Source organism: Argiope bruennichi, chromosome X2 (assembly GCF_947563725.1).
Source record: "Argiope bruennichi chromosome X2, qqArgBrue1.1, whole genome shotgun sequence".
Lineage (NCBI taxonomy): Eukaryota > Metazoa > Arthropoda > Arachnida > Araneae > Araneidae > Argiope > Argiope bruennichi.
The window spans coordinates 87,064,069-87,089,910 of record NC_079163.1 but is presented as its reverse complement, the minus strand read 5'-3'; the positions used below and the strand labels follow the sequence as shown (position 1 = coordinate 87,089,910).

At 27.9% G+C, this 25,842-nt stretch overlaps 1 protein-coding gene across 3 annotated transcripts in view; it reads right to left on the bottom strand.

The window, feature by feature from the left end:
* LOC129960059 (uncharacterized) overlaps positions 1–25,842 on the bottom strand; it is a 353,127-nt gene that overhangs the window by 274,132 nt on the left and 53,153 nt on the right. For 2 of the 3 annotated variants that reach the window (XM_056073113.1, XM_056073114.1), the window contains exon 1: positions 24,892–25,023. The exons of the other annotated variant lie outside the window; for it this stretch is intronic. In XM_056073113.1, coding sequence (XP_055929088.1) covers positions 24,892–24,947 — 56 coding nt within the window. In that variant the 5' untranslated portion in view covers positions 24,948–25,023. Of the gene's footprint in view, positions 1–24,891; positions 25,024–25,842 lie in introns of those variants that run through there. 3 annotated transcript variants of the gene reach the window in all.

Below are 25,842 nucleotides of genomic sequence, written 5' to 3'. Positions count from 1 at the left end.
TTTAAAAGTTTAATTATCGAAGTTAAAAGTAAAAGAAAAATGAAACATCCTTTTATTTTAGATTTTTTTGGTAAATTAAACATGTCTGTATCTTGTTCCTCTTTGCTCAGAAGAGAAAACACACTAATTCCTCTGAGAATTTTGCTGTTGTAAAATGCATTATATAAAAATTCTCATTAAAAAATACTTTGTGCTTGTAGATGCGAATTGACAAATTATACTGTTTGTATTGAAGTTTAGTTGTATAATTGATGAATTCAGAATATTGTACAGTTTATTTATTCAAATGAGCTATTTGTTGAAATAATAATTATTTATTATAAAATTTAATTCATAATTATTATCATTTTATTAAAATTTCTTGCTATTAGTTATGTATGATTTATCGTAGAATTGTCGAGCGTTAAAAATAAATCTTTATTGACATTTTTAATTTTGAAAATATTGTTTTCTTTTGTACTATTCTTTTAAGACTTTGTTTCTCTTTTTTTAAATTTTGGAGCTTTTATTGTGGTTCCAATCAACTTCGAATAAGTCATTCGTTTCATTTCATTTATTTAGAAGGCAAGTTTTGTCAAACTTCTGTTACATTTGAAATTCTTGTAATGAGTATAATTTCACAAATGAATATCGAAGGGTAAAATGTAATAAAGGTCGATTCGAACGCAAAATGTTAAAATGCATAATCTATTACGCTATACGAATTTCTAATTTTATGTGTCTTATCTCCTTCACCCGATAGTCACGTCTTTTCGCAACGTGTCGAGCACATAATTTTTCTTGTATGCATAACAAGTGCGTAAATTTCTTGCAGTAAGTGGTGTTGATTCTTTGGGAAACGATTAAAGAAAAAAGTATAGCAACCTGATCTTAATGTATTATTACGAACTATACATTTAAATTAAATAAATTTCACTGTGAAATTTATTGTTCTACATTATATATTTTTTTTGGCCAAAGTGAACCATCCATATTTAAAACAGAGCTTAAAATTTCTTTTAAAAATTTAGTAACCGTATGGTTACATGAATATAAAATAGAATAGTTAAAATACATTGGGGCTAGTAACAAGTGGTTAGGCATTTAAAATGAAGAACAATTTACAGTTAAACAGTTGAAGAAATTAAATACATGGTAAAAATTTTATAGCTTGTAAAAATTTTAAAATGTTTGGATGGGGATTCTCTCGTAATAAATCTATGAGAGTTAAAGGCGATGAATGAAAAAACTGGTGACAGTGAACATTAAAAGTAAGGCGTTCGATATTAAATGCGATGATATCAGTGCGACATGTAAAGCACATAGGTGCTTTGTCACCGAATAACAATTGCGGAAGTGAACCGAGTATACCCTATACGAAGACGATACATTATTAAAAAAAATTCAGTAAATTCGCAGTTTTTATCAAATTATATACAATTTATTTTTTAAAATAAAGAATTATATTAGAAAAAGAAATAAGTTGAAACTTACTTAAATGCCATCAATATTTAAAATCTTTCATTTTTGAAATTGCATTTTTGGCGCTATATCGCCATTTTCATATCATAATGAAAATAATCATCATTTCTATCATTTTCATATCATAAATCAGATTTGGTAAAACATTTTATTAACGCAAAACACTATTATAAGTTCACTACATCTGTTCTAAAATTATTGTACTATGTCACAAAAAGGTACATGTCACTAGAGCCTCTAGCTGTTACATCAAAATGTGTGATTATGTGTGATTTTTGTCACATTTATATAACAGCTACAATATGCCATTATAGCAGTGAACTTTAATTCATCTATTCATTAAAAAGGGATGTTGTTACTTCAAAGATAAATTTAGCAAAATACAGTACGATATTTTGTAATCAAAAACTTTATGAATAGCATCTAATGATGAAATTTCAATGTTAACAATTTATATATATTATTTCTAAAACCTGTTAATTCTCTACACTTAATGAATTATTTTTTTCCCTTAAACAAGGTATTGAAATATAATCCCGATGGAATTGTTCAGACAGGAATACAATCAAATATTTCATGTATCAGAAATTCTTTGAAATATTGATATATTCTATATGATAATAGACAGTTTTGAAAACTACAGAAAAATAAAACATCAGAAAAAGAACAAAATCATTGCAACTTTGCACAATATTCCTTTTTTTTTTTAGTCATTTGAACTTATCGGATTAGGCTTTTGTCACTTCAATAAAATCCTGATTTCCCTAGAGACTTCACGTCAGGCCGAAACCTTGAACTTGTACAGACAGACATGACAACTACTGAAATAGTACGGATCAGGTGGTAGGAAATTCGCTATGGAATAAATTTTCTGATTTCACTTAATATTTTTTTTATATTTAATCTAACTTACGAAGTTATCAATTTTTTAAGCATATTTATTTTTTTCACATAGAAAGAAAGTAGTTCATGTTATTTGAGAATCAAATTTTTTAATATATAAGTGAAATTGAAAAGAAATTTAATATTCTTAATAATCGTTTGCTCAAAATGAAATCGGCAGATGGAATTGAAAAAAGTAAATTACATTTTATTATTTTTAATCTCGTTTACAAAGTTATAAATTTTGTGAGGTCTTTTATTTCCATTCATATATTAGAATCTTAAAGAATATTTTAACGAAAATTTTCAAAACTATTCGATGGAAATGTAATTTGAGGTGGTAACTTTAATGACATGTTATTCTGAGATGAAACTTACATGATCTATCGAAAGAAGTGAAAAATTTTGTTACTTCTATTCTCATTTAAATAGCTTTAATCTTTGCAAGCATGTTTATTTCTTTATATCTAAGGATCATAAGAAACTGTAGATGAGTTGAAAGTTGTCAAGAAAATTTTGTTTAAAAAATAGTTTGAATCGGTAATTTCTGGTAATTTAAATTTGAAAGTAAAATCTAAATAAGTTATCTAAAAAGAGAGATATACATTTTTTTCATTTATACTGGTTTTTCGTTTATACTGTTTAATATTTTTTGCTAGATTATTAGAAGGAAACATAATTTAAACATGAAAATTTTGGCAATTTTAATAAAAAGTCATTATAAAATGTAACATGCTTGAAATATCGAATAACGAGCACACACTTTTTTCAATATCTCATTTACATAGTTATAAATTTTATTAGCATTTTTTCATATGTAAGATTAATAAAAAATATCAGTAAATTTTTTTTAAGTTTCTTAAAAATGCTACCCAAAAAGAAGAAGATAGTTTGATTGGAAACTTCTGGTTATTTTAATGACTTATTACTTGAAAATTAAATTTGCAACATCAATCAAAGTAAAATGTTCTCCATTTTTTTTATTCTCATTCAAAAACAAATAAGTTTTGGCTTCAGTTTTATGGTCCTATGTATGAATACAGAAGAAGCATTTTTTTACAAAACATTTCGCAAAATTAGATCATTTGAATTGAACATTTTTGGTAGTTTTAATGAGGCTATCAGAATTTCATATTTTCTTTATAAATCAAGAAAAAAATATTAATGTATTAAGATTTGATTTATATTTTTTGATGAAAAAGGTTTATTACAAATTCCGGTTTCAATTGTTGATCAAAATAAGCCTTATTTGGTAGGGTTTTTTTAAGAGCTCATTTCTTTAGAACTGTTAATTAAGAAAAGAAACATATATAAATAATAAATTACTCGAGTTTTTTTTTTAAAATCAGCGAGCATATAAATAGTTATAAGCTTAAAGTGCTTAATGGCTGATAAAACTTAGAAAAATTTACTCAAAAAAATAATTTTTCTTAGCTGCTTTATGATAATATCCTTCCGCTCATGAAAGTAACATTCTTCTCTTAGGATAGCTAGTTGATTATGCTAAAATGTTGTTTCAGAATCCATGATTAGATTTGCTCGGGGGAATGCAGTAGATGGATTTTATGTTAAAGAAACTTCTAAGAATTCCATCAATTAATGAAAAAGACTTAAGTGGAGGAGAAAAAGAGAGATGAGAGAAAAAAATAATGTGATGTCTGTCTCTTGAGAGATAAGAAAAAGATGATGTTGAATAATTTAGCACTCTTTAATTTCTACAGAATAAAATCGTGGAAATTTCGGTCGACTCATGAATACGTAATCTGAGCTCGACGGACTCTTGGAAAATTGAATATTTTAATTGGGTGATTTCATAGGCATGACCTAATGCCTAGTCGTCTAAACAGTTTATTTGTTTATGCAGTCATTCATAAACAAATAGAGATGTCTGAAAAAAGATTTCTAAGTACATAGAAGTAAGTAGGGCAGCTATGTTGGAATTAAACGACTTCGTTCTTAATTAGATATTGGGACTATTAAAAAGGGAAGAGGTAATCAAAATGTTTCGTTAAAAAGAATATGTTGTAAAGATTTCACAAGTGTATTCTGGGTTATTTTTTGTCTTCAGACTAGATATGGAACAGCTTTTTCTGTGTATAAACATTCAGATTAAGTAGGTTGTAGAAGTTATTTCAAGCTAAAGCTGATCCGAGTGTTTCTTTAGTACAGGCTTTTATTTAATTTGAATTGTATCATGTTTGCAAAGGTGGAATAAACTTTTCACTCACTTCTAAATTTACAAAAATTTTGGAAATTTTTTGCACTTCTGTGTTCTCAATGACAATACACTATTGAAATATTTTCAATAGACAATAACTGAAATAAAAAAAATTAAGAATTTTAGTGTGCTTATAAAAATGTATTCTTCTAAATTTTTACTATTAAATTTATTCAACTTGAGGGAAAAAATACTATGAAATTTGCAATTTTTTCTGACTATAAAAGTTAAAAAATATATTTTTCTTAAAAAATATTTAAATATTTGAGCTCATAACAAATTCAAATCAGGTAAAAACTTACAATAAAATACCAAAAACGCATGTTATTAATGCTTGAAATTAAATATTATTTTTGGTTATTTGATTAATGTATACCATATTATACAAAATTATTTCGATATGCTCTGCGATGAAATCTTTGATTTGGCACATCATCAAATGAAAAGAGGATATTTAATTAGTGAAAACTAATCCAAAAACAAGTCCAAAATTTTATCGATCATTGTACTTTACATATTTCGTACATGAAAAAAAAAAAAATAGATACAATAAATGTTCCAAATTTAAAGCTTATGCAACTATTATTTTATTAATTAAATTAGATCCTAAAACATGTGACAAAATATTGACTGCATGAAATATTCTCAACACAAAACAGGCCTGTTTCGTCAGATATATCTATCATATTTATTATGTACTTAAAATCAACTAATTTTCTAAGAGAGCATTTTATGTATCTTCTACGATATCTTAAATAAATATGATGAAAAACTGAATCAAAAGATGAAGAATATAACAAACGTGTTTCACTTATCATCACTTATCATATAACGTTTTCACTTATCATCATTTTCCTGGATATATGCGTTTTAATCAATTCTTTTGAAGCTATTCCTTCACAGGCTTAAGTATATATCATGTAAACCACATCAAAAATGAATATTTGGTCGTTCATATAATTCGATTTAATCTTGGCAATAAATTTGATTAAATCTCCTACTTTTATTGATAACAAAAGATAATTTAGTATGTTTAAATTTTTTAATTTAAAACATTTTTTGTTCAATTATTAATTTTAAAAGTATATAATCTAACTACAGCAATGCTATTAATGTAACTGAACATGTCGAAATACTTCTTACACCTTTACTTCCTCGTATACGAAAAATACAAGAACGTCATTGTAAAAAATTGTATAAAATTTAAAATTCAGGTAGGCAATTTTGGATTTAGTCAAGTAGAAAATTTTCATTTCTCTTTATTATACTGCGCAAAGCAAAAACAAAACCCATATATCCTGCAAATGGACGGGAAAGTAGAGATAAAAATGGTCCTACTAGTTCATTTTAGGTTGAAATTAGAAATATTGATTCACTTTTATATTATGTGTAAGCAAATTTGTTTCAGTTTGTACGCTTTCTCTATATGATATAAGTAAATTAAAACTAATTATGAAGTTTCACTTGTTAAAATATGTTAAAGTTTCACCTAATTATTCAAAATTTATTTGGAAAAATCTCTAGTTATTTCAGAATATTCGTACCATGTTTTCATTTTCGAAATTTTCTGCTCTTAAATTTCAACACGATGACAGTTTTGATGCGTAATAAATTTCATGCTTGATGTGAGATAACTCGTTTACAGTAATGCTTACATTTTGAAAGTCATTTTTCCTCCATTTTCCTTTACTCTCTGTATTCTTTCGGTGCTTTTATTCGTCAACGAGAAAATGTCAAATTCTTTACTTAATCCTCTTTTCCGTTAAAAGCATTAAATTAATTACATTCATTTTCATTGAGAACCGTCTAACAATATGCCATATTTTGAAAGAACGAAAAAATAAAAATGAACGTGAACTTGTTGAAGTTAGTCTAAGTAATTAAAATGTCCACTTTTAAATTAGAAAGGCTATGTTCGCCCGAAGTCTTTTCTTTGTTGAACCATTCTTATTATTAAATAATTAATTAAATCTACTCAACTGTTTTCTTTTTCCTATGACGTTTCGGTTCTTTTGAAGGGAGTGAAATTTCTAGTACTACGTTTTAGAAGATTATTTTTATTTGCAAGGGAATAATTATAATATATAAAAAATTCATGAGTAATAAGAAAACAAATGTTTAAATTGCAAAAAATTCCTTTGATAATCCTACACGTCTAATAGTTATCAGGAATAGTCTAATGTCGATAACATAGATTTGAACTAAAATGCCCAAGCATAAAAATTATAAGTAACATATACAAGATAAATATATACTTGTATTTTGTATACCTACATAATGATGATAAAAATTTAATTCGTCATATTTCAAAAAATATAACAATGATAAAAATAAATAATGCTTTATAAAAAGCGCAAACATTTCAATTATTTTTCTAATAATTACAACAGTCCAATACGTCTTCCTTTATTACGCAGCACATACCTCTACGGTAGCAATTATTTCTAGAAGCATTAGAACATGCCATTGTCTATATCCGTAAAAGTGCCGGTAATGCAATTCTGTAGTTAAGTCAACAAAGCTGAGAATGGTGGTAAAGACACAGGGTCTTTAATGTAACCCAAAGAGAATAAATCGTCAGCCGTGAAATTGAGAGACTTGTGGAGGCACCAAATAGAGCTGAGTTCTTTACATCGGACAGTCCATAGTCTTTTAATGTGATAAATAGATAATAATAAGGGAGAAATGTGTTTCAGCTGCATCTGGTAGCTCACTTGGAAAAGGGAAAGTTTGAAAATAAAAATTTAACAGTTGGTTCTTCTTCTTCCCAATTTGGATTGAAGAGAGTGATCATGCTATTATCATTTTATAATCCGACGGTTATTTTATAATTACTATGTGTTAAATATGTTTATGTCTCTTTGTGGGGAAAATTATTTTATGCCGCATCTCATAATTTTGAATCTTCATGACTATCAAATGACGAAAGCAATACCAGAGTCGGCACATTCCAAAGTTCAGCAACATATCATCATTAGACTTTACGACAAGGTCACTACAGCGATCAGAACCAAAAAAATAAATATTCGGCTCATATTTGAATTAGTTTAACAAATATTTGAGAATAAATTTAGCATTTACAGACATTCAGAGGTTTCACAATTATTGAAATGAAATTTAATTTTGTATTTCAACTATCAAATGATAGAATGTCTGCGTTCAGACCGTTTTTGATATCGAGGATCAAGAAGTTTAACAAAGATTCACTGTGACTTGGTGAATCACTTATACTTCACTTATACTGATTTAATAAACCAATAAACCTATGATTTCTGTTGTGATGTGATGATGAAATCTATCCAATAGCTGAAGAATTGACTGTTTAAAATGTGTTCTAAAAATTAAACTGCATTTGAAATCAGATTGCAACGTTTAAGCAATAAACTTTAACATTTTATTAACTCTTTATGGGCCTGTGATAATATATGGCACCTCCGGTTGGTTGGTTGTTTAGGTTTTCTGGCGCAAAAGCCATATCTGGCCATGCTGTGCCAATCAAATGGTAAGAAGCATTTCGATGATATTAAAAAAAAGTTCTTCCGATTAAAAACTAGGCAAGGTTAAAAATTCCAATCGCAAGCCGATGCATTAAAACGGTATTTAAAAAACATCGATGAAAAAAGCAAAAGTTCATTAATTACTGACACTCGAAAAAAAGATTTCAAATTGATCAAAACTTAAATAAAATGCAGCAAACCAATTGCCCATAAAAATTTAAAAATATTAGAGTGAGTTTTCTCACCCATAGTTCACGCATGTCTATAGAAACTGCCTTAAAAAACCGTAACCGATGATTATTAAAACAGGGCAATCGATTCAAACATGACGCACACTTAAAACTGTATGACATGTCGTACATGTTGGACATGGTTCACCAAATAAAAGGTATTTATGGCTGAAGCGGGTATGACCAATGAGGAGGTGAGTTAATTTTACATCAAACCCACGCACAGGCACTTCCGATGTAACATGATTTTTTATATGCATTTCGGCTTTTAATTTGAGTGGGAAAGAGTTTGATAGATCCTGAATAGTATCATAATATAAGTACAAATAAATATCAAATAAATAATTTTAATTAATTAAGAATTCAATTTTAATAATTGAATAATCTTAAATACTTCTTAGAATATTTTTAAATTCACATTTCTTTTACTAAGAACATTTGAATTACAAAAAAATTAAGCAAAACTGCACACTTAAAATAGCTTTTCATACAACTATCTGAAAAAGAATTATGCTTAGTAAATTAAGAAAAGTTCTGATGTTCCAGAAAGCTGCCTGCGCAGGAAATATTCTGAACATATGGATCGAAAATCACTATGATTAATATTTATTTTCCAGGTTAATCCGGAACATACTTAACGGTTCCTAGTCCCAAATGCCGGATTACATTCTACGAGAAGACTTGTCTATGTTCGATGCATAAATAACACACCCGAATCTACCTTTAGGATATATATATAGTGCAAATATTCGACGCCTGGCGACCTTTCTTTACATTTGTTTTTAATTCCTGCAGAGACTGGGATTTACTTTTTTTTTGTTACCTAAATTCTGAAATGAAGCGTATCTTATAAACCTACACTCTCTATTTCTTTACTAGCCCTATAAGTAATTTCTCTTTTTTGAAAAAGGCATATTTGGCTGTGCTCCGCCATGCTTTCGGAAAAAAAAACTATTTGCTAAGGGAACATTGATAAAACGCATTTTTTCAAACCAATGATAATCATTGTTTGAAGAGATTTATATCATTTAGAATAAGCGAATGGAGAGGGAATCAAGACTAACAAAAAGAAAACGCAAGATTGAAAAAATTAAATGCACGTATAAGAACAAAGTGTTTAAAAATGAAAAAGAAAAAAAAGGCATGTGGATGATATTTTTTAATGATGAAGCTTGACCAAGTTAAAACCGATGACTGAAAGAAACGACAGCATTAAGATTTCAAATAAAAATGGAATTCAAATGTCGGAATATGGACTTTTCTTGCCAAAGATGAAGTGCTTATGAGAGAAAAGAGAATATCTATACGAAGGCGAAACAATAATATCTCAGAAATTGCCACAAAATAATTCTAGGTATGATTGAATGTAATTTTTCTAGACTTGCAAATCCCAAGTACTTTACCAAATAGACCGAATGCGATTAAAAATGATTTCATTTCATCACATAGAAAATTTTCACATTGTAGAAAAAAATGAAGCTGTTTTTTCCAATATTATCATCTAAATAAAGCAATAATATATACAGCTGTTCATTAGTAATAAATGATGCACCAAGACAGAAATAGGAGATTATATATAAAAAAATCAGTATACTTTGAAATAAATTTCACAATTCGATACTAGATAATGGCCAGTTTTGCAAAACTGCCAATATTTTATTTATGACGGTTATGAAGACAGCCTATATTGAGACAAAAGTAAATTATATATATATATGGCAAAAAAATTTAGAATACATCTGTGAGAAAGCCTATATTGAGACAAAAGTAAATTATATATATATGGCAAAAAATCTAGAATACATCTATGTGAGAAAATCCATTCAACGCTTTAAAATATCGCCCCTTAAGGAAGTTAATAGACATCAATTATGGCGATTTTTTCAGCCATTCGTTACTATGTGAATGTACAGATATTCTAAGTTCATTTTTTCCTTTTAAACTGTACAGGAGAAATTTTAAATTATACCAAACTAGGAATGTCAATTATACCAAATTATATATCTCTTTATGAAATCGTTCATTTGTTCTTTTCCTCTCTTGTCCTAACATTCATCTTCACTTTAAAAGTTAAAAACATATAAAAGTGTGCATTTTATCCTTTCCCTGACGGTAAACTTCATTGTTTGTTCATTTCGACGGTAACGTTCATTTGTTCTTTTCCTCTCTTGTCCTAACATTCATCTTCACTTTAAAAGTTAAAAACATATAAAAGCGTGCATTTTATCCTTTACCTGACGGTAAACTTATTTTAAACATCTGAATTATTTTGCATGGCCAGCTTTTCACGGTCATGCTATCATAAATTTATGGATAGCTGTATTATTGCATTCATACTTGGTTATAGATATACACATACACTAGAATTCTTAGGAAATGGCGACAGTGTTTTACCGCCTTTCAAAAAATAAACTTTTAAAATTGCTTATTCTTAATTTTAAAAAACTCTGTAAATTCTTTCTTTCAAATTACGCATACTACAATTAGCCCAATTTAATATTACTGTGATATATTGGTGTTAGGAAGTGATATAAACTGCAAGGGAAATGATAATGCATCCATTTTTTTAATTTTAATATAAATAATGTCATAATATTTATTTATCAAAATTTAAAATTTCTGGTAAACGCTTCTGCCACATATTTATATTAAATAAATTTGGTATAGCTGATTTTTAGAGATAGAATAAATGACTTACACGTAAAAACAATAAAAAAAAAACAGAAGTAAGTAGATATCTCTAGTTTATAACATTGGCAAATCCATTTAGAGTTTGATTTGAGATAGATATATGATAATTACATAATCACATAATATGAAATAAAATTCTATACATTAGGAAAGCAATGTCTTAAAAGGTAGTTTTCTTAAATTAATATACAGTCCATCAAGATGTAAAATGGCTTTCAAAATTCAAATGGCCTGGTGAATTCGCAGTATATCTTTGATTTTACATACACTATAAAATCCTAGTTTTGAATGCAAAGTTTTAAATTATTTTTTCATAGAGTTTCTCTAAATATTTATAAGTAATCTATTAAAATAGTGCAAATAATACATTCCAAAGTATTTTATTTTCCTTTCCTCATTCCAAAAATGCAATGGATTTCAAAATTAAATTAAAAATTGTTTGACTTGCGTTAAAAGAGCATGAATTTATTCTATTCCCAATGTAAAATCATACATTTTCTTCAACAGTTTAAATTACACATTCTGGAATTTTTCTGAAATTTTATCAGTCATCTTTATAAATAGGTCAAAGACTGCTTTCAAAAGCATTTTAAACCAGTTTACTTTATTCAGCTGAGTTATAGCAAGACATCAAATCAGGCCATCGACAATATTTCACATCAAAAAGCATATGTAAACGATGCTCTGCTCTCTATTTTGAAAATCAAATGCGCATAGTGTGATGTGATTATGAAACTCTTAAATAAATCGTTTGCGCAAAAGATATGTGAAAAACATGAAGGAACCTTTCTCTTATGACCTAAACAGACATCAGTAGGGTATCATGGAATTAATCATTAAAATAGTTTTCACTATTTTAAAGGTGTTTCGTTACCAAAATTACATTAATGTATGTTAGTTTACGACTTGATGACACAACAAAAAAGAAAGGGAACATTTCAACCCGATTGGAAAAGAATATTCCTTCGAAGAATAAAGCGGAAAGCCCATTAGCGTTGGATTCCTAAGCTCTTTCAGTTCGTTAAGTTTATCAAGTGACAGGTGGGCCCGCTTTGTCCAGTACTCGATTTGACAGGTGAACTGAACAAGCTGAAATTACAAACGACTCTCAGACTGGTTTGTTTTTTGCATTTTTTTGTATGTAAACTACTTCATATTTCAACATTACGATATCTAGAGGAACACGCGTTATAATGCTCACATATGAGTCAACACATGAGGACGACTACCTAGGCCTAGAACGCCATACTCATTATTGAACGAAAATTACACATACATTTTGAAAAAATCAGTAAATAAATATTTTCCTTACTGAATTCCTTTTCCTATCAGATGCAATTTATTAAGGTATTTATAGATACTAAAATTAATGTAAGTCATTATTCAAAAGATAGAATAAAAAATATTAAATTTATTAAACACATATTTAAAAACACTTTTACTAGTGTGTTATATTTTTTAAATTCTTATATTATTTTCTACTTTTTAATTTTTAATTTATTATTATATTATGAAGTTTTGAAATAAATTTTTAAATTAACTTAAACACGTTATTTATTAAAATTTTAACGCTCGGCAGTGTTAGGAAGTAAGTGAAAATCGATTGCAAAATTTCTTTAAATGAACCAATACAAATATGAAACAAATCAAGTTAAATGAAAATGTGTTAAAGAGCGTGAATCACCCACTATGTTAAAATTAAATAGCCTTATTTTTGAGATTAGCTATCGTACATTCGATGTAAAAGAAATGTAATAAATAAATATTTATCATGATGACTAAAAGAATAAGCTGAGACATTGATTGCAGATAAGTCTTTAGATAGGAAAACCTCGATTTCCTCTCCCTGTTCAAACGAAGATCCATTAGGTTTACGAGGAAGACGAAAGTTTCATTTGAAGAAGCTCAAATATTCTCAGTTCAAGAAAAGGTCATGGAACTAGATGTTGGAAATGGAGTTTATCATCCTCAGAGGAAGGAACGTCAACAAACAAATCTATAAATCAACTGGAATATTTTGAATTTGGAAATTTCAATACATTGGATGTATACTATTTTGAATCCAGTTTTGCTGATTTAAGAATAAAGATTTTTTTTTGCCAAATTTTTGCTTTTAATGCATTTACATTATCTAGATCGCATTTATAGATAAACCAAGTTTCGTAGCTGTAAGTGAGGGAAAAAAAAGATAGTCATTCTCAAAAAATAGATATTGCATTGCAGAAACTTTGGAATTTCCATTATTTCTTCTGTAAGATGTGAAAATTATTATTTCAGATAGTTTACTTCTGAGGCATAGATTTATTAATTTGTTACTATTATGTCATATATCAAAAAACAAAAACAGCAGAAAATTTCGATATAACAGATGGAGCAACTAACGATATATAGCATTTTGTGATAACAAACGACGATCAAATATTATGCACAACGCCTTGAGGGCAGATGTAACAAAATGTTGCATTAATAAAATGTAATTATTATATAAATTTGACAAACATCATTTTGATATAACATTAAAGAAATGCGTTGTCAGAGAAATACTCAGTGTTAGATATACCCTTCGGGTGTAATTTACATATTTCTTTTATCAATATAATACTTTCGAGAAGACATTCCATAAAAACGTGAGAGTACTAAATACAATCGCAATACTTTGTTCCTCTGATCTATATGACTGCTTAGTTAACCCTTCTTTGCATGAATTTTTCTTTTTGTGTGAAATAAATCAGGGTGATATAATTCATGCTCTAGATTAAAGGAAAAATGTTATGAAAATCTAAGTATAAATATAGAAAATAAAATAATTAAAAAAACAGTATGTTGGAAATTGACAATATCCATCATCATGCAAGTTTGCATGTTAAGCTGAGTACAAAATCTTCAATGTCCCTTTCCTCTAAATTTCTCTATTCATTGTCGCTTTCAATAGCAAAAGAAAAAAAAAAGTCAGATTATTTATAAAAAATATTCGAGAAATTGCACGTTTATTCCTACCACAGCAAACAGCGTAAAGACAAGTTCACACCCGCTATAATAATTGTGACATTTGATATTTTTTTGACAGCTACGTTCCTTATTGCGCAATAATCGTAAAAAATATGCCGGCAACAACTAATTTACAGTACACCTGACTTAAGTAAAAATTTTTGTTAACTAAATGTTATGATAGAAATTTCCATCATCATGAAAAGAAGGGTTAAGCACTTACATAAAACATTTCAAAATGGTGCAACATGTTTTAAAACAGAAGAATTTGTATCAATAAAAACTCAATATTTCATAAATTTTATTTAATGAATTTCAAAAAACAACTCAGTGAATTTTTAAGAATGATTAAATATTGTTAATAAAAACTAAAAGCACAAAAAATCCTTAACTTTTAGATTGAAATGAAAATTTGCAAAAATTGAAATTATCTTAAATATAATAAAAATCTAGGTTTTACATTCAACTGTACAAGCAAAACTTTTTGATATTTCAATATATTCTCCACATGATTAATTCAAGAAGAAGTATCTGAAAAAAACGTGATATTAGATTTCGAATAAGAAGTTCTTTTACAATTTCATTTCCTTTCTAGTTACAGATGAAATTACTTGTCACACATTCTAAAGCAAATTAAATTTGTTTTTCTTATGCACATATTTATTGAGACATAGTGATATTTTTTATCTTTTAAATCTTGTTACGTCTTTTTTTCAGAAAGAATATCTAGATATTAATTTATAAGCTTTGATGCGATTAAATGCAAAGTAAAAGAAGAAACTGGGAGAAAAACGAATTGAAAGAATTTTATGTAATATTCCGATTTTATCTTTTTGCTTGGAACTTCTATGTTAGCGTAACAAAATAAAAAGTGTTGTAAACAAATATCAAACTTACCAGCAAGAAATCTGTATTATTCCGTTCTAAAGATCAATGGCATGAAAAAAAAAATTAGATTTCAGTTTGAAATGTTTTGAATAACAAAAGGGTCGCGCTGAAAATAACGAACTAAAGGGATTAATTAATGAATCTTCAATTTTAAGAAAAAGAGTAAAAGGGATTCGTATTTGAAGTTATTTAGAAATGCGGATTCCGGAATAATTATTTATCGATACTGCATTTTTCAAACACACTTTGCTTTTAATTAATTTATTGCTTTCAATTAATGTATGTATTTTTTTTGTTGTTGTTCTTGGTAAATCTACATGTCTGAAAATCCAGACACATTTTTCTTTATCCTAAAGAATATGCAGTTATCATCACATCTCAATAGAGCTTTTATTTAAATTGTGTTTTTGAAGTGACTGCTTTTTTAGAGATGAATTTCGTATTAGATAATTCTAATACCTTCATTTTAATATTATTTATTTTGCATATTGATTTTTGAAGTACAAAGAGTTACGTTGAGTCTCCCACAAAAAGACACTCCCCCATTTTTTTTTTTTTTTGATTTATGAATAATTTAGAAATGTTTTCATCATAAAATGAAAGCTAAGTGCTTTTTTAATGCATTCTTTTTGGATAATGAAGCATTTTACTTAAGTTGAGCAAATTTTAGTTTGTTCAGTGTGGCGCAAAAACCATTTCTTGATTATGTTGCTCCGAACATATGGTGCGTGCATACATTTGGCCCTTAACAAATATAAGATCGTGTCTTAAAAGTTTGATTTAAATAACCTGTCCTATTTCATAAATAGTCAATTTGTTCATTTTTTAAAAACATTTGTATAGGCCTTAAAACAATTAAAAGAAAGAAATTCAGTTGAAAAAGAAAAACCCAATCGTCTGAACTTATTTTTAAGTATCAGTTTTAAATTATAAATTATTATTTTCTCATTAAAATATTGCATTTTTTCTTCAACCATAGTGATTCTGAAACTATTAATTCACTAATGATGTTAAATAACAGAATTTTTCCAATCCCGTCGTAACTAAATTGAGGCAATCAAATCAAATAAAGCCAATTTTTACCGAAAATAATATCTTTTATCTCTAACTCATTCTCTCTATAGTAATCAATAGCAATCAGAAAAATCATAGCTCTCTGTATCATTAGTTAATAATTTTGTTATAAATAAACTCATTAATTCGATATACGTAATTTAGACGGCGGATTTTAGGAATGAAATAAATATCGATTTATTTTCAAAAGATATTATAACTGCATGCCAAATCATTGTGAATTTCTAAGAAAGTATTTATTTAACTCGAGAAATCTTCATTTTTTAATTCTTAGCCTACAATAATAAATTTCGTTGATTGGGCAACAAAATTAAACGGTCAGAGAGGTAATATATAATACATCTTTACTTTCATTTTGCTTACTGTCTTTTCTCGTGCATTAAAAATATTTCCACCACTTATTTAGTGTTTTTAGAAACGCAGTGACTCAGTCTATTCGTCTTTTAAATGAGTACTAAATATTCATTATGCAATTGTAATTTTACAATTTCTTCCTAAAATATTAATGATTTTGTTTATTGCTTTTCGAGTATATTACTGCAGCTCGACCGAAGCACGTAGTGAGAAGTCCTGAATATGTGCTCCGTTTTATTTAGTTTATGAAAAAAATATTTTGAAAACTTTAAGATAAGTTCTTAGATTCTTTTTAAAAATAATTTTTGTTATTTACTTTTCTGTGTATTAATTAAAAAAAAACTGCTTTCATTTTTTTCCCCTAATAGCAATATATTTTATATTCACCAAAACGCCTGGAACTATGCGATGAGGCAAATTGTAACAAAATCTTGGACCATTTTGTAATATATAACAGCTTGCGACATCTATCTTGATTTGTGTTTGATTCATGTATATTGACTTTACACTTTAAATATCAACATTCACAATCAAAGATCAGATTTTTCAATAAGAATTCACCTTGAATACAGTCTTATAAAGGCTCACTTAATAATAATTAAACCTCCCTTCCTAACTGACCCACATGAGAAAGAAGAAATAAAAAAATAAAGAAACCTGAAAGAAAATGAAAAGAATACGAAAAAAATTCCAAAATAGAAAAACAAAAGAGGAAAAGGGGAAGAATAGGATGTTGTACAGATTTAAAAAGAAAAAGAAAGAATAATATTTTAGTCCTTGTTTCCACAACTACAGTTCTAGCACAGCAACTACGACGAAGCATAATATTAAAGATGTTATTGTAATATTGCATATTACAATAACATCTTTTTTGAAGAAACGATAGGGTTATTTTGGCATAGACTACGTAATGCTGAACAGTGCCCACATGATAAGGATTGTCCCTGAGGTGGCAATCCTTTGAGCTCCAAATTGCATCAACGGAAATGCATTTGATCCCGACAGATTTAGCGTTCATCCTCTTAGACTGATACGGTCGTATTTGGGAGAATTCGGGACATGAACCAGTTACACTCCGGCTCCAAAATCAAGATATTAAAAACATGCCAAACAATTTTATGTAAATTACTTGCTAACATTTATTATCACTATACTAAGTGATAATAATTATCAAATATCTTGTACGTTTAATAATAATGGTAATAGTAAGTAGAATAAACAAAATAATAGTTAGGAGAAAAAGACTTAAAATATTGTTGTTTTTATATTGTTATACCTTGCCATTACGATTTGTACCGGATCAGGGGCAAGTTGTAACAGCGGACATGTTTTTAAAAAATGTTTCACCAGAAACATTTTTTATGCTTATTGTGAATGGTTACTTAACCTATTGAAAGGTAGCTATAATAACAAAAACCTTAAATACATTTAAAAATGTAAGTATTTTTTAAAAATTGGTACAATTAGCCCCCCCCCATCTTCCCTATTAAACAGCGACACAATTTAAATATTGACAATAAACTTTTGCTTTTAGCTTAGGATTAAATATAATCTTTAAATTAATATTTTGATAGAGCTACGCAAGATAAGATTTTTTTGGAGCTTTGTGTACAGAAAAAAAAAAAAATCCCTATTGCAACTTTTTAAAAGGTTTTATTTGGTTGTCTTCTTAATCTATAAATATTTTGACCTGCTTTTGTTTTACATGAAAAGTTATATTTTAGTTAAGTAACAAAAATGATTTCAGTGAAATGCCACGCTCTTGCAAGATTTAAGTAAACATTCATCAACTACGTGAGACTGAACATCTCAACATCATTCAATCATCTAAAACTAAAGAATATTTTAGATTATAATTGTACTATCAAAGTCTCTTGGGTCTTGCTAGTAATCAAATATGCGAAATAAGTTTAAAATAAACCGAAAAAAAAAGTAATGTGGTCTTTCAATATGAAGATTTATTAGCATTAGATTTTTTTAAAAACGAAAATTAATAGTTAGCTCCTAAACAGAAACAAATTGCTGAATGAATTTGAATCATAAAATTACTAAGGTTCAGAATCTTACTACATATTTATTTAAGTATAAAAATGAAACTTTTATTTTGTCAAACTAATCCATTGAATTTCATTGTATATCACATATCGAATCGAGTATGTGTTATAGATCGCTTTACATTAGGAATTGAGTCCACAAATTAATATAATTATTCAACTAGCATGCCTAATTTCATTTATTCAATTTGCCTAATTTCATTTATTCAATTTGCCTAATTTCATTTATCTAGTCTGTTATATTTCAGACTTGTAACATTCATGTGCACTCAAACTGACAGACAGACTCCTTTGCGACATAATTTAACATAATTAGACAGTAATCATTTGAATAATTCGACAGAAATATTTAATTTCAATGTAAAGTACGTATACCAAATTTCATCTGTCCAGCATGCTGATTTTTTCAGTTATCTTATCCATAGATAGATAGATATGATTCAGGAATTTTCAGAACACAGAAATTCATCAGAATAACGAGAATTCTTATATTTTGATGATCACATTCCATTCTTCTTTTTATAATTCCTACTTGGATAAGGAAAAAATGGCAATTATGTTAAAAATGTTTCGAATTATTTTTGGAATCTAGGCAAAAGCATAGCAACATCCTTACATGCTTATGTGATATTTTTCTCCCTTTTTGACCGACCTTGCTGAAAGAAGTCAGATAGTCTGGCGTGCGTGAAGACACTCACGCATAGAAGTATTCAGGACAGGGCACGTGCCTTCCCTTGAAAACGGAAAATTTAACACGCATATTTAACACACCATGAGCCACTTGCAAGAATGTCAACACCAACGTGCAGAAAACACTATTCTTGAGAAAGAATTTTTGACCGTCCTTGCCATATACATGAAATATTTCTTGCAGACACGTTATAATTGCACAGATGATAGCAAAGGTTAACAATTTTATTTCTTGGGTGAATTCCGTTCATTCTCCCGACATTATTCAATGATGCGCAATTGAAATTACATTATTTTCATTCTTACAGCCAATTGATCAGTATATGCTAAATCTAATGTCTGAGAAGTGTTTGTAGCAAGGATAACATGTTTGATTCGGCTTCATATTTTTTTGTGAATAAAACAGCCACTATGAAACTAGACCAAATACATCGGAAACAAAATCTTCTTAAAAATGACCGCATCAAACGATTTTACAATTTCAGTTTCATCAGAATTATGGATGTTGGTTTAATGCTTAACATTTTATGTTGATTGCTTGCTATAAAATAAAACGCAAACTGATCGATTTCGTCTTGAATTGCTTTCGACGTCATTATAAATTACTGCTTAATGATCTGTACAGCAAATTTGAGTTTCTTTATGAACTTGAATATTTGAAATATATAATGCATACATTATTCCGTGAATTTCATTGATTTTATGCCGTTTCTAACACCATGTTCCAAGTTCTTAATTTTTGTCGTTTAAGGGTATTTCGCTAGATTATTTGAATTTTCTGTATGCATAAAATATTCTGATGTATTGAAAATACATTTTTGACCGGAAGAATAAAGAAATCGATAAAATATTTTATTTTTATTTCTTAATTTTGTTTCAATCAATTATTTTTCTTCTAATATACTATTCAAAGTATATTCGGAATACCACAACAGTCATTTATCACTAATTGTAAAGGTATCACAAAAAAAGGAAGTTTGAATTTGTTCGTGTTTTTTGGTACAAAAACCACGGTTGATTATACCGCGCTAATCTCATTCACCAACAAGGGTGGGGCGGGAATTGAAACATTCAGTTCGAGACGAGATGTAACATAATAGTAGTATACCTTGAAATGTCCACCCATTAATATATGAAGGTACAATAGCCAGCGTATTTCGCGGAGAGAAAAAAAAATCTTCGAAATTTCGCCTCATTTTAATAGTAAGTTGTCTCTACTGAACAGCAACGAAGGAGTATAGCGAACTTTTCTTCCAATCGGTTACTTAAGATTCGATCCAGTATGTCATCATTTTTAATTTTTAAAAAAATAAATTTTTAAATATTTTCACATTGAATCAACGATTTACAGGAATTTTAATTAAAAAAATTGATGATTTCTATACATAAAGTAACAGTTCATTCATATCATACATGAAAGAAAATTAAAATTAAATTTTCAAATATTAAATAATTATAAATATGATAAATAACTATTATACTTACACTCATGATGAAAAAATTTCATTCATTTTTTTTATTTATAAATATTATAAAGTTTTTTTCACATATTTAGGTTTAAGGGTACACGTGAAACAGAATAATGATTATCATAACAACACTAGACACAAAAAATATGTCGACATCTTGTACAGTTATTAAATGACGCAACAGGAATATTCCTTTAGGGGATCTGTTGAGAAATGAGCACATTTTGTACCATCTGTCTGTACACTTAACAGTACATTTGCTCTCCATTTTTACAGGAATAAAATGGCTTTATAAGGATATAATGAATTTTGGACCAAATTTTTTTCAAATAATTTAAAAGATATAACGAGTTTTTAATGAAAGCAATAGTTATAGCTATTATCTGTTATGTTAAATTGTGTTTATAATAACTTAATCTTTTGAATTTATTTTGAAAATACTAAAAAATGCTACATGATAGATCGAATTCTCATAAACCGTTCTAAAGAGAAATTTGTTATTCATTCTGTTTCGCCGCTGATCGATAGCGACAAGTTGTTAGTATACAAACTGTGCCGAAGATCTGAATGGGTTTTTTTTTCTGGAAATGGCTGTTATTTCACTTTTTATAGATTAATCGATGCGCATCCTAAAAGAATACTAATAGTACACTAAGTCTCATCTCGTATTGAATTTCCTAAGTCATGCCTCTCTTTGTAAGACAAGAAGCAAATTAGAAACTATTCATTTCTAGCAAAAAATATCGCTTTGAGCCGAACAAACAAAAGTGGAAAAAAATATCAGTCAACAAAGCTCATTGTAATTATATAGAATTAAAATTTACTTAAAAGCGATAAAAGAGTCGTTAATAATTCAAGCATTAAATAGCTGAACATACTGAAAGAAAATCTTTTAATAAAATAAACTGGAGGTCGAAAAAAGTCTTAAAAACTTGATGCTTTATGTAACATATAATAAAAACACATATATGTTGAATTTTCACTCTTATGGCATTTATTGTGACAAATTTCTTATAGCACAGTTATTAGGCTTTAAGACTTTTTCTGTGACCTCGAAATTTTTGGATAAATTTATGTTTTAAAGAACTAATAAAACCAAGTTTTCATAAATGCTTTATATTTATTATTCTATATTTTTAAATCTTCGATATGCATCATAATTGTTTATTATGATTATTAAAAACCTTGGAATTAAAGTTTATCTAATTAATTATACGGAGGATTTCATTTGGAAGCAAAATTCTATTAAATTTAAATGATCAACAGATAGTTAAATTAAAAGAAATATTAAAATTTTGTATTGTTTATTACCAATACAAAAATTTAGAATTCTTATATTTTAAAATGAAAATAAAATATCAATTATAAAACGACACATATTTCCAAACATGAAAGAAGTTACATTATATAAAAGTGTGTAATAAAAGGAAGTGGTTGGTGACACAATGGACCTCTGGTGGGAAAATGGTACGGCAGGAATTGGTGGACAAAAATTCCTTAAGGAGAAACACTAATAAAAAACATGAGCAAAATTATTTTGTTACTGCTGAATCCAAACAAATAATCAAGATAATTGGGACAGGCGTCAGAATTTTGTCATTTATCCTCAATAGCGAGATAGAGAAGAAAAACTGGTGGTTGTAATTAAATGTTGGAGAAGGTCTCAAGAGCTGTCTTTTCAAGAAATAGTGTCGTAAAGGCAATCCTTTTCGCTTCATTTGTTGCGAAGATTAGGATCCCTTCCCAAATCTGATACGCCTTCAGTAATTCCATTCATTCGATATGTGGATAATTAGAGAATGTTACGGTTATTCGAATAATCATGGCATGCTTTCATTTCTTGAGAAGACATAAATTTTTCTTTTATTTTGTTTTTCTTTCAGGTGATACATCTTAAAAAACAGTTGAAAATAAGCAAAATTGTGCTTAACTGATGAAAATGATATATATATTTTTTAAAAACATTCATGTGGCTTATGAGGGGGAAATTATTCAGAATTAAGAATAATAACAAAATATGCCTTAGTTTTATTTCCAGCAAATATAATATTATCACAAAAAAGGAAGCTGTAAATGGTAGGGAAATTCTGTAACGTGACAATAACATCACCTTTTTATTAAACATAAGAAAAAAAATAATCTAATCAGCATTGATTACTATTTTCAATCCGGTTTGTAATAGTAAAGATTTTCAAATGTTTCTGGGTAATGTGAAGTCACTTTCATTCATTTTAGTTAAATTCATGATTTAATTCCATATCAAAGATTTATCAATTTTTTAACTCGGTATTTTTTGAAGATCAAATATTCAACATACATAAAGTAGTTCCAATTGCATGTGAATCATTTCATGAGATAAACAATTACATTTTAAAGCTTATTATCTAAATCTGTATGGAAAAAAAATATTCTAAGCACTATAAGGTACAAAAGAGAATATCTGAAGTTAAATCGACTAAAAATAGGATTGGTTCTTAGAATTGTGAAGAAAATATTCAGCCCATTTTAACTAAAGAAATATACTTTAAATAAGAAGGTTCTTTTTGGTGGAAGCTGTTATAAAATTAACGGAGAAGAAAAAGTAAAATCTCGCGACTCAAAGAGAGTTAAAATGACGAAAAATTTTTGCGGTTGAAAGAAGAAACTGTTTTGAAAATGAGATTAGACTGGATTCTATTATAGACGTAATGGAATTGAGTTTTTTATTTGATTATACGTCTATGCAGCAATGTTTAATATTCAAATCGGAGTCCTTGGATTCATTCTTATATCATTCAGAGATAAATGTCTAGTCGCTTTATTATATTTACCTTTTAACCTTCGAAAAAATTTGCCACGGATATTTTTTTTCGAATATTTAATCATCTTTTTAAGTCTTAAAAAGAATGTGTACATTTTTTTATTAAATTTTAGTATTAATTAATCAGTATAACATGAATGATATAAATGAAAACTTTAAACATAGAGGTTATATATTCGATTTAAAAGTTTCTGCATACGTAATGGTTGCCAATGCTATAACATTATCAATATTTGTAAATAAAATCTCAATTTTATGCAAAGTACCTTTTATTTTAAAAATTTCAAAGCAGCTCATGATCCAAACATTTATATAATCTTTTGTGGATGGTATATTTTTGTCAATGAATAAAGTATTCATTAGAAAGGGAATGTTCAAACTATTATGAGTTTATTTGGACAGCCTTCCAGTGAAAAACGTTGTAAGGTTTATTCAAAAGAATTTCTGATCGAAACCAGTGAAGCTTGAAGATACTTTTAATTTTCTCCACGCTTTCATTTCTTTCTTGCTTCATTGTCAATGGTGCAACTAATCAGGCCTTTGTGTTTGAAGACACTTTTCATTTCATTCTTCGTTTCCTTCGTTTCTCGTTATTCCGACTATTGTTGAAGAAAAATCAACAGGTTCAACAAAGAAGAAGAAAAGTTTGGTGAATCGCTGTGAGATTTGCTTTCTTTTTTCACATAAAAGAAATGTTGATTTAAAGCGTGTAAGACTTTGCTGTTATGCTTCAGTGTTTTAATGTCTTTTTATTTCATACACTTTTTCAAATTCAAGTTTTTTAATATTATTTAATTGAACTTACATTTTCCATTCCTTGAAACACTGAATTCATAAAAATATTTAAGAATTAAAAAGGATTGAACTATCAATTTTTGTTATTATACAAAATAATAAGAATATTCTTTTTCTGGAGCGGAATAACCAGTATTTTTTTAATCTAAAGAATTATCTATAGTTTTTATTTGGTTTGATACCATTCTTTTCTCGGAAATAAATGATGGTAGTTTGTCATTTTAGCCATTTATCAATAATAATGTAGGAATTTATAAGAATTAAAATAGTAAGCCATCAATAAGTTTTGTTGCATAATATTTTTATGAATTATTATTTTGCTGAAAATTTGCAATCAACGTATTTTTAAAGTTTAAGAAATGATTGATAGCATATATTTTTTTATACCATTTCTCTTTAAGAGATAAATTATGGCCGGTTTTCATTTCAGAAATTTACCAAAATTCCCATATGGAAGTTATGTTTTTTTTTATCTTTCTTTTATTTATTTCAAAAAGTTTGACCCATTTTAACATCTTTAGAATGAAGCAACTAAAATTTATCTTACTTTATTCAATTTATTTAATTACTTTATTCAATTTCAAATAACTATTTTAAAAATTCTTTTAAATTCTGGAAAATGTCTGTCATTATTCCTTTTTATTAAAGTAGTACATAAGCAGCAATTATTTTGAAAAGTGAAAATGTAACATTTGAGAGCAATTATTTTGATAAGTGAAAATGCAACATTTGAGAGCTTGTGTCTAACTAAACAAGAAATGTTTTCCTCCCCCACTGAATAAAAATAATATGTACATTACCCTTGGAAAAATTCGTCCGCGTGCAAAGTAATCCATTTGTTCAGGCCGGCAAACATGAGGAAAGCTAATAAACATATGAAAGGCAGATTTGTTTTACAAGCAATTTGAATCGTCTACCTCGCTACGTTATCAGAAAGCAGAGGTTTTCAAGGTTTCCTTTGAAACAGGAAAAACACTCTTTCTTATCTTCAAGTTCACTAGTGTAAAGAAAGACGATGTCATATTTCCGTCTTAACGGTGAAATGGCAGTTAAAGTTGAAGTATTAAGCCCCTCTCTTTGTCTTCTTCGGTTGTAATTCATTCCAGGTGGATAGATATAATGGAACTCGTATCTGATTCGAAGGAAATATTTTAATGAATTTTTATCCTTCCCAATCTCAAACTTTAAAACACGAAGCATATTTTAAAATTTATCTAAACATTTAATTTTTTTTCTTTTATTATCTTCTTCTACATGAAGTATAGGAAAAAGAAGTTTCCAAGGAAAAAAAATTAGGAAAAAATCTAGGTTTGATATTCACTGGAAAGCAGTAAATCTATGTCAAAGTTCCGACTCATTAAGTCAGCAGAAGAAAATTTGTACCGAAATATAAATAGAAATCTATTCATTATACGACGAAGCTAAATATAAAACACATCATAATGTAGAAGTATACGGTAGAATATGTCGAGAGATTAGAATGTATTGTTATGATGCGGGCTTCATATATCCAATGCTCGCATCTTTGATTCATATTGAAACTGTGGTTGATTCTTGCGATAATGTAATAGTTTATGCCTATATCATTTGGCTAGGAGACCTAATAAATATTTCTTGAATACTTTTGCAAAATTAATTCAAAGAGTTTTTTTTTTTTCAGAAAATTTTGGGGGGAAATTGCGGTTTGCACCACATTTTTGGTATTGTGAGTATGGAACTCGCTCATTCTGGTGTATATACAGTGGGTGAGA